Consider the following 10,852-nt stretch of genomic DNA (forward strand, 5'->3'; position numbering starts at 1 on the left):
GGTTTTATTAACAAACGACACTATGGCAGAGGCCGGTTGATTTATGGCCAAATCACAGAAAACATGACACTGATTATCCTTGGAACTGGCTGAGCGACGGGCCACAAAGGCGAAAATGGTTTTCTTGAGGGCACCCACCACTGTGGTGTTGTCACTACCATGCTCCTGCATGGTCCACAGGCGATGATCGGGATCAATGGCACAATAGGAAATGATGTCGGCGGTATAGTGTTTGCGGAAGAATTTCTTGCGGGTATTATCGGTTAGGGTTATGCCCTGATGGCTAACCTTAAAGTGGACCTCGGTGGGTGTCACCTGATTGCCGGGGGCATTCATTTGTCTGATGGCTTTACGTATGGCCTCCTCACCGGTCAGAGATTCTGTGTCACATGAAAAGAGCCACAAGACATTGCACGCAGCTCCCTGGGTCAGTAACTGGGTTTGGGCGGGACTGGGTTCTATGAGTGGCTGGACAATATCACGTTCAGGTATTTGCAGCAGGCATGGTAGGGCCAATTGATTTATGGAGTGTTCATAGACCAGTGCCGAGAGTGAGGTAAAGACCGGCTCATTGGCACAGCCTTTGAGGCGTACCCCCCTTGTTGTGGGTTCTATGAGGAAATGGCGCACAAGCTCATCGGGTTTGCCGGTGGAGGTGGTGCCTGGTGGGGGTTGGGCCACCCGTAACACCAGTCCGTAGGCATTTTTGTAGGTTGTGGAGTCACGCACCACAAAGGTACCCGGGGCGGCATTGATTAGTAGAGATATGGCTTCTTCCCGCGACAAATTTGGTTTATACCAAAATTTCGAAGAATCCTTGGCAAATTTCACCAAATGGGCTGCCACCTCTTGGGGCTCACTGTTGGCCATGGACAGGCTGGAATTTAGACGAGGCCTATAATTGGTGCCATAAATTGTTTCCGTTGAATAATTTTGTATCTCAGCTGCGGTGGCAGAATTGTGATGCTGCTGCGGCGCATAGCCATTGCTGCGTAGTGTGTTGGAGTTATAGGAGGAGGCGAGCGTGGAGGTGCCAAAGGGGGTCCGCGGTGTAACAGGAAATGCTGGTGTCTCAGGCCTTAGTGGGCCGCTTGGTGAGCTGGCCTGATAATCCGTAATGCTTAAAGTGGCCATTGATGTAGTGACACCAGCAGAGCCATGTTGTTGTTGGTATGACTGCCCCGGCTGCTGTGGTGTTGTGGAGCCATATAATGGTGTCGGTGCTGTGGCTTGGCTTGTTGTTACCTTTTTGGTACTGGTGGCATAAATAGGTGACGACTCTCTTCTTCTGGCCATTTGTGGTGTTGTTGCTGCTTGGCCAATATTGTTGATGGTGTTTGTTGTTGTTGTTTCATGATATTGTTGTTGTTGCTGCTGCTGTCCATAAATCTGACCATTGCCATATGGAGTAGGCTGATGCTGTTGTGCTTGTTGTTGCTGCTGTTGCTGCTGATCATAACGATTTGTGCGTAGCGTGGTGCTGGTGCTGGTAATGCTGGTCAGGTTGTTATTGTTGTTAGCCTCTAATGGTGTTGCCTTGCCGATGTTGTTGTTGTTGTGGTGGTGGTGGCTGTTGCTGCTGCTGGCATACTGATGTCGTTCATCATCATAAGGCGTAGCATAAATATCCGACGACATTGAGTTTGGACTTATGGCTTGGGGATTGTGTGCCGATGCGGATGATGATGTTGTTGTTGTGTGATAATTACGTTCCACATTGTATGAGGCCAATGGAATGTTGCGTGTTTCATACAATTGCTGTTGTTGTTGCTTTTCTTGATATTCCCCATAAGAACGTTTGGCATCCGGACGTCTTCTCAAAATATCACCATCCGTTTCATCCTGATAACGTTGTTGTTGTTGTGTTGATGTTGTTGTTGTATAACGATCCAGGGTTTGATGGCGTCTGGCATCATAATCCTCATTAGATCTGTAGCGCTGTGGTGACCTATCCAAGGTGTGGCTGTGCTGGCGACTTTTCAAATAATCCACCTGATCGTCATCATCATCTTCATCCTCCCGCCGATGGCCATTACGACCCGCATCCAAATTCAAATTAAATTGGAAATCATAATTATATTTCCCAGGATTGCGTTGTGGCACCTGGGGCCCTTGCGAATAAGATGACAATGAGGATCCCCTGCCACCATTTAGGGAGGGTGGTAATGTTGAGGGCAGTTGCACGGTGCCATTGACAAAACGCCTGGGCGGTGGCAAGGGTGAACGATTGGGGGGCGTTGGCGTGCCACGCATTACCTCTTGGGTGGTGGAACGATATTCACTGAAAACCTTCTCACGACGCTCACGTAGCAATTCATCAAAATCATGGCGAGCGGGGGTTTTGCTTAGTGTGTCACCACCATAAGTGGGGGTATTGCGGCCATAAATGCTGCTGCTGCCGCTGCCAATGTTATTACTGATATTGCCATTTACGACAAACTTGTCAAAGTTGTTGTCGCCAATATCGCCACGAACTCCATCCCGACCACCACGACCACCATCACTGCTGCTATTCTTGTTGCCATAACTGTAGTGGTAGGTATTTGCAATGGTGTTGGTTGAGGAGCGCGTAGGTGATCGGCTATAGCTACTTGCATTAGTGTTGTTGTTGCTGTTGCTGTTACTGCCTCCTAAAGTTTTCCTCACTAGCAAAGGACTAGTGAGACGTGGCTGCACTTTAATCATACTGGGATCCACTTCATTAGATGCTGCCGACGAGGAAGTTTTGTAATTCAAGGTTTGGGTACAACCGACACCGTCACCGGAATTATCAAAAAATTCAATACGTTTTTTGGCCCGTTCCGACGCACTGGAATTTGTCAAATTAAAACTATTGCCATTTAAACCGTTTGACGTTTTCGCATAACCGCCGAGATAGCCCGCATCATTGCTATGGTTGTTATAATTTCTATTGCTGTTGTTGTTGCGTTCAGAACTTAAACCGAAATCGAAATCAAAGTCTAAATCATGTTCAACACCGTTTTTATAACTACGTGACACAGGCGCAGCAGAACCAGCCGCAAATGATGATGACGTCGTTGCGGCTGCTGACGCCGTTGCCGTTGTTGGCCTCAATGGCGTTGATGTTTTGCTAATTTGTCCATAACTAAACGGTAGCGAGTTTTCACGGGCATGATAGGGTATCGAGCCATTGCTATTGTCGTTGTTGTTGTTGTTACTGTTACTATTGTAATTGTAATGGCTGTTATAATTATTATTATTAGTATTTAACATTTTATTATAATTTGTTGTTGTTGTAGTATTTTTCGTTTCGCTCCGAGCGTATTCATCGTAATGCGACCGCATAGTTCGCGAATTATTTCAAGACTGTCTGGCTATGGCCATTCTCCACACAGAAACTTTCGTTTCATTCGTATCTTTTGCTCGTTTGTCGCTCGTTCATTCAATTTTGGCCAAATCAATGAGCAACAAGTCTCAACAACAACAAGAACAACACCAAGTCTCAACATCATTCACAGTCATCCAGAGTAGAGGAGCCCAATCTGCAGTATTCATGTGTAGGTATTTTGCTCCACATACTCCCCATTACAAAGGTTTTTGGCTCTCTCTGGGATGAGAACAAATCGCTCATTTCTTATCTGTGGTCTCTTTTTTTTCTGGGGTATTGCAAAGTCAAACAATGTTTACTCACTTATACATAGGTATGTCGTTGTCGTCGGTTCAATCAAAACACCCATGTAATTTTGTTGCGGAAGCAGGGACGTGGTTAATAGGGTGGAGGCAACAAAAAGTATAGGATAGTATTATATACTTTCATTTGGAAAGGGTCTAGAGACAAAACTTTTTCCATTGGAAAGGGACTAAAGAAGCACCCTTTCCTTTGCAAAGGGACTATAGGAGCACCCTTACTTCTGGAAAGGGTCAATAGAAGCACCCTTACCTAATGAAAGGGTCAATAGAAGCACATTTACTTTTGGAACAGGAATATAGACGCACCCTTTCCTATGGAAATGGTATATTGAAGCAACCATTCCTTTAGGAAAGGTATACAGAAGCACCCTTTCCTTTGGAAGCAATCATTCCTTTGAAAAGGGACTATAGAAGCACCCTCTCCTTTGGAAGCAATCATTCCTTTGAAAAGGGACTATAGAAGCACCCTATCCTTTGGAAAGGGACTATAGAAGCACCCTCTCCTTTGGAAAGGGACTATAGAAGCACCCTCTCCTTTGGAAAGGGACTATAGAAGCACCCTCTCCTTTGAAAAGGGCATACAGAAGCACCCTCTAATTTGGAAAGGGACTACAGAAGCACCCTCTCCTTGGGAAAGGGACTATAGAAGCACCCTCTCCTTTGGAAAGGGACTTCAGAAGCACCCACTCCTTTGGAAAGGGACTATAGAAGCACCCTCTCCTTTGGAAAGGGACTATAGAAGCACCCTCTCCTTTGGAAAGGGACTATAGAAGCACCCTCTCCTATGGAAAGGGACTATAGAAGCACCCTCTCCTTTGGAAAGGGAATAGAGAAGCACCCTCTCCATTGGAAAGGGACTTCAGAAGCACCCTCTCCTTTGGAAAGGGACTACAGAAGCACCCTCTCCTTTGGAAAGGGACTACAGAAGCACCCTCTCCTTTGGAAGGGGCTATAGAAGCACCCTCTCCTTTGGAAAGGGACTATAGAAGCACCCTCTCCTTTGGAAAGGGACTATAGAAGCACCCTCTCCTTTGGAAAGGGACTATAGAAGCACCCTCTCCTTTGGAAAGGGACTATAGAAGCACCCTCTCCTTTGGAAAGGGACTATAGAAGCACCCTCTCCTTTGGAAAGGGACTATAGAAGCACCCTCTCCTTTGGAAAGGGACTATAGAAGCACCCTCTCCTTTGGAAAGGGACTATAGAAGCACCCTCTCCATTGGAAAGGGACTATAGAAGCACCCTCTCCTTTGGAAAGGGACTAAAAAAGCACCCTCTCCTTTGGAAAAGGACAATAGAAGCACTCTCTCCTTTGGAAAGGGACTATAGAAGCCCCCTATCCTTTGGAAAGCACCCTTACCTCAGGAGAGGGACTATAGAAGCATCTTTTCTTCCGGAAAGGAACTATAGAAGCACCTTTTCCTCCGGAAAGTAGCTATAGAACCACCTTTTCCTCCGGAAAAGGGAATAGAAGCACCCTTACCTCTAGAAGGGGTCAATAGAAACACCGTTATCATTGAAAAGGTTAATAGAAGCACCCTTATCTTAGGAAAAGGACAATAGAAGCACCCTTTCCTTTGGAAAGGACCTACAGAAGCACCCTTTCCTCTGGAAAGGGTCAATAAGGGCACCCTTACCTCTGGAAAAGGACTATAGAGGCACCCTTACCTCTGGAAAGGGTCAATAGAAGCAATCATACCTCTGGAAAGGGTCAATAGAAGCACCCTTACCTCTGGAAAGGGTCAATAGATGCACTCTTACCTCTAGAAAGGGTCAATAGAAGCACCCTTTCCTCCGAAAAGGGGCTATAGAAGCAACTATTCCTTTGGAAAGGGTATACAAAAGTACCCTTTCCTTTAGAAAGGGTCAATAGAAGCACCCTTAACTCTGGAAATGGTCTATCGAAGCACGCTTTCCTCTGGAAATGGTCTATTGAAGCACCCTTTTCTCTGGCAAGGCTCCATAGAAGCACCCTTACTTCCGGAAAGGGACTATAGAAGCCCCCCTTTCCACCGGAAAGGGTATATAGAAGCACAAAAGCACCTTTTCCTTTGGAAAGGGTCAATAGAAGGATCCTTAACTCTGGAAGGTTCTATCGAAGCACGCTCTCCTCTGGCAACGCTCCATAGAAGCACCTATTCCTCTGGAAAGGGTCCACAGAAAGACCATGTCATCTGAAAAGGGTCCATAGAAGCACCCTATCCCCGCGAAAAGGTCCACAGAAGCACCATTTACTCGGGGAAGTTTCAATAGAAGTCCCGGAAAGGGAGTATAGAAGCACTCTTTCCTCTGGAAAGAGACTATGGAAGCACCCTTACCTCTGAAAAGGGTCAATAGAAGCGCCCTTACCTCTGGAAAGGGTCAATACAAGCACCCCTATCTCTGGAAAGGGTCAATAGAAGCGCCCTTACCTCTGGAAAGGGTCAATACAAGCACTCCTATCTCTGGAAAGGGTCAATAGAAGCGCCCTTACCTCTGGAAAGGGGCTATAGACGCACCTTTCCCTTTGGAATGTGTTAATAGAAGCACCCTTTCCTCTGGCAAGGGGTTTTCAAAACACCCTTGCCTCTGGCAAGACTCCATAGAAGCACCCATTCCTCTGGAAAGGGTCAATAGAAGCACCCTTACCTCTGGAAGGGGTCAATAGAAACACCCTTATCACTGAAAAGGTCAATAGAAGCGACCTTACCTCTTGAAAGGGTCTTTCAAAGCAACCTTTCCTTTAGAAAGGGTCAATAGAAGTACCTTTAACTCTGGAAAGGGTCTATCGAAGCAGCCATTCCTCTTGCAATGCTCCATAGAAGCACCTATTCCTCTCGAAAGGATAAATAGAAGCACCATGTCCTCTGAAGAGGGTCTAAATAAGCACCCTTTCCCCGCGGAAAGGTCCACAGAAGCACAATTTCCTAGGGAAAAGTTCAATAGAAGTCCCGGAAAGGGACTATAGAAGCACCCTTTCCTCCGAAAAGAGACTATAGAAGCACCCGTACATCTGGAAAGGGTCAATAGAAACACCCGTACCTCTGGAAAGGGTCAATAGAAGCACCCGTACCTCTGGAAAGGGACTAGAGACGCACCTTTTCCTTTGAAAAGTGTCATTAGAAGCACCCTTACCTCTGGAAAGGGTCAATAGAAGCCCCCTTACCTTTGGAAAGGGTCAATAGAAGCGCCCTTACCTCCGGAAAGGGACTATAAAAGCCCCCATTTCCTCCGGAAAGGGTATATAGAAGCATCCATTCCTTTGAAAAGGGTATACAAAAGCACCCTTAACTCTGGAAAGGGTCTATCGAAGCACGCTTTCCTCTAGCAAGGGTCTAGAAGCAGCCTTTCCTCTGGAAAGGGTCCATAGAAGCACCCTGTCCTCTGAAAAGGGTCCATAGAAACTCCTTTTCCCCGAGAATGGTCCACAGAAGCACCATTTACCTGCGAAAAGGTCCACAGAAGCACCATTTCCACGGGATAGGTTCAATAGAAGCACACTTTCCTCCGGAAAGGGTCATTATTGGCACCCTTTCCTATGGAAAGGATCAATAGAAGCTCCCTTTTCTCTGTAAAGGGTCTAAAGAAGCATCCGTTCTATAGGAAGTCTTCTGCCCTGAGAAGACCTTAAGAAGATCTTCAACCCTTAGAAGACCTTTTGGTCCTTTAGAAGGTCTTTTGTCCTAAGATGACCTATAGAAGGTCTTCTGTCCTGAGAAGACCTTTGGAAGGTTTTGTGTCCTGAGAATACCTTTTAGAAGGTCTTCAACCTTTAGAAATCCTTTAGAATGTTTTCTGTCCTTAGAAGACATTTAGAAAATCTTTTGTTTTAAGAAGACCTTATGATGGTCCTCAACATTTAGAAGGAATTTTGTTCTAAAAAAGACCTCTAAATGGTCTTCAGGACAGAGGACCTGAGAGCTTCAAAAGATCTTGTTATGGTTGAAGAACTTCTAAAGGTCTTCTAATTGATGAAGACCTAAAGGTCTTGTAAAGGTTGCAGGCCTTCTTAAAATATTTTTATGACAGAAGACCTTCGGCAGGTCTTCCCACAAAAAAGACTTTAAGAAGGTTTTCAAGCCTCAGAAGGCCTGAAAGGGACCATTTTTATACCTTTATAAGCTCCCCTGCCCTGCGAATACCTTTAGCCGTTCAGGCCTTAGAAGGTCTTCAGGCCTAGAACAGCTTTTAAATGGCCTGCATCTATTGACCTTTTTAGAGGGAAGATCTTCAGGCCACAGTAGACCTTAAGAATAGAATTACTTTACAAGGTCTTCCGTCCTTAGACCTTTAAAAATCGTTTGTTCATTAAATACCATTTGAAGGTCTTCACAATATTAAAGATCCTCGGAAAAATGTTCAAGACCTTTTAAGGGTCTTTTGACCATAGAAGACCTTTAGCAGGTCTTCGGGCCACAGAATAACTTTAGAAGGTCCTGAGGCCATAGAATACCTTTAGAAGGTCGTCAGGCCATAAAAGAAGACTTCTAGGTGGTCTTGAAGATCTTCTGTCCTCAAAGTCTTCATTCCGTAGGAGATTTTTAAAAGGTCTTCTGTCTTTAGAACGCCTTAGGAAGCTCTTCTCTCCATAAAAGATCTTGAAAAGATCTTCAGTCCATAGAAGATATTTCGAAGGTTATTTGTCCATAGAAGATCTTTAGAAGAACTTCTGTCCTTAGAAGACATTTTAAAGGTCGTCAGTCCATAGATGACATTGGGAAGGTTTTCTATCCAAAGAAGACTGTTAGAGGTCTACAGTTAAAGGAAGACATTCAAAAGGTCTTAAGACCATAGAAGAGCTTGACAATGCCTTCTGGCCATAGAACATCACTAGAAGGTCTTAAGGCCCTAGAACAGCTTAAGAAGGGCTCCAGGCCTTAGAAGAGTTTTAAAAGGTCTTAATAATAATTGTTCCACAAACATCCCATAATGGACAAGGGAGACTTCTCTCATATCAATGAGTGCACCCCGATTCAATTATATGGGACCTACAGTTTATCGCCGAGTCCGAACGGCGTGTCTAAGACACCACTTTTGTAGAGAAGTTTTACATGGCTGAAATACTCAGGAAATGTCGCCAGCATTACTGAGGGGTATATTGTCACCGTTGAAAAGTGGTTTGATGTTGCCTGGCCTGGGAATCGAACCCACGACCTTATGTGTGCAAGCGGTGTGTGCATACCATTGCACCACGTTGGCACCAAAACCGGTCTTAACGCCATAGAAAAACGTTAGTTCTTCTGGTCATAGAGAGCTTTGAAATGTCGACAGGCCATATAAGAACATTAGAAAGTCTTCAACCCTTAGAAGACCCTTAAAAAGTCCTCAGAATATAAAAGAACTTTTGAAAGTCTTCAGCCCTTAGAAGAGCTTTCGAAGGTCTTCTAGCCATTGACGAGCTTTATAAGGTATTCTGGCAGTGGAAGAGCTTTAGAAGGTCTTCTGGCCGTAGAAGACCTTTAGAATGTCTTTCGACCATAAAAGAAGAGAAGACCTCAAGGCTTTCTCATAGAAGCGTACAAGGTCTTTTCATAGAAGACCTCTGGAAAGGGTGTCTCTGTAAATCTTTTGCAAACTGAGGGTGCATGCTTTCCAAATGAGAAGGTCATCTCGCCAAAGAAGAACGTTATAAGTTCTATAGGCCATATAATTCCTTTAGAAGGTCATCCGTCCTTATACAACCTTTAAAAAAGTATTCTTTGAACTCCTATAGAAGGACTTCCGACCATAGAAGACCTTTTGAAGTTCTTCCGACCATAGAAGACCCTTAGAAGGTCTTCGGGTCATAGAATAACTTTAGAAGGACTTTAGGCAATAAAATAGAGATGGTCGTCAGGCCACAGAATACTCTAGAAGGTCTTTGACCCACAGAAGATCTTTAGAAAGACTTTTAGAAGTTCTTAACCCTTATTTGCAGAAACTCGACCAGAAGTTGCAGTGGACGTATGCTTATTATTTTTGCACAAAATCGCATCAACCATACGCCACCCCCGCAGGATAAATCAAATCGAATACTTTGAATTGATGATTGTTTTGCTTTTAAGGATGCCCCCATACCCCTTCCTAAACCACACCTCTGTTAACAAATATCCCAACAAAATGTAGACATTAGAGCAGAAATATACTTCGCCAGCAAAGATACTAAACAAATTAAGATAGACGTGTGTAAGTGTGTGTGTGTGCTTTAATGTTTTGCAAAGGTGTATAAGATAAACAAGCAAAATATATGAAGAAGAAGAAAAACTGAAACACATAAAACCAACAACAACAACGATAAAATATTTGAAACTTTGATGCTTCTGTGGATGGATGACTGGTGTTGTGAGTGGGGGCAGCCGCCACCAATATCAGGCATACCGACATTCATCCAAAGTAACAACACCACCACCACTCTCCAAATTAAAAGTATACAAAAGATAGACCGACATATGGACGGACGGACTGACGGACAGACAAGTCAAGTATGAACTCGTAGATTGAAAATATTGCTACTTTTTTTTAATGAATAAATACAAATTGTTGTTATTGCTGCTGTTTGCCATTGTTGTTGTTGCTGCTGTTGGCTTTACTGTGTATTTCACTAAACGCCATACGACGACGACGACTTCAACGATGACAACAAACAACAACGAAGTGTAGTATTTTGCGCTAGTGATGTCATCTGGCACAAGTTGTTTTCTAAACTTGTTTGTTGTGTGACGAGCGTGTGTGTGTCTGTGTGTGTCGAACGAGCGGACAGACATTCGTTCGTTTGGCTCAATACAACCACACATTCTGAAAAATATACACAATTTATTATGGCAAATATCTCAGAGAAAGAGAGATCGCAAGTGGAAGGCACCCTCTCTCTTTCACTTGCGATCTCTCTCAAAAGAGAGTGAGTGTGGCAATGAGAAAGTGAGCATATGAAAGTGGATGAGAGGAGAGCGAAATTACAATTTACAACTTTTGAAGATCGCTACACTTTTCTCACAGAAGAAAGAAATACAAAAAGAGATTTTGTGAAGAAAAGAAAAGCTAGCGGCGGGAGAAGAAGCAGAGATGCCAACAGTTAATGTTATTTTAAAATCACGATATGTTTATATGAGAATATTTTAGAAAGACTTCAATATACAGAATACCAAATAATAAGTTCTCTCCAAGTGGTCCAGACCCCTTTAAAGACCTCACGATAATTGGTCTTAGCGTGGCCGTAAAAATTCTTTAAAAAGGCCAGAATTTTTG

The 10,852-nt window shown here is 44.1% G+C and overlaps 1 protein-coding gene across 1 annotated transcript in view; it reads right to left on the bottom strand.

Moving 5' to 3' along the window:
* Nucleotides 1-3,475, bottom strand: part of by (focal adhesion protein tensin) — a 3,810-nt gene extending 335 nt beyond the window's left edge. Inside the window, exon 1 of the mRNA XM_073979618.1 lies at nucleotides 1-3,475. This exon is cut by the window's left edge and continues 335 nt beyond it. Coding sequence (XP_073835719.1) covers nucleotides 1-3,306 — 3,306 coding nt within the window. The 5' untranslated portion in view covers nucleotides 3,307-3,475.
* Between the last annotated feature and the right edge of the window lie 7,377 nt (nucleotides 3,476-10,852).

This window comes from Musca autumnalis, unplaced genomic scaffold (assembly GCF_047663935.1).
Source record: "Musca autumnalis isolate F117 unplaced genomic scaffold, ASM4766393v1 scaffold_1, whole genome shotgun sequence".
NCBI classification, from domain to species: domain Eukaryota; kingdom Metazoa; phylum Arthropoda; class Insecta; order Diptera; family Muscidae; genus Musca; species Musca autumnalis.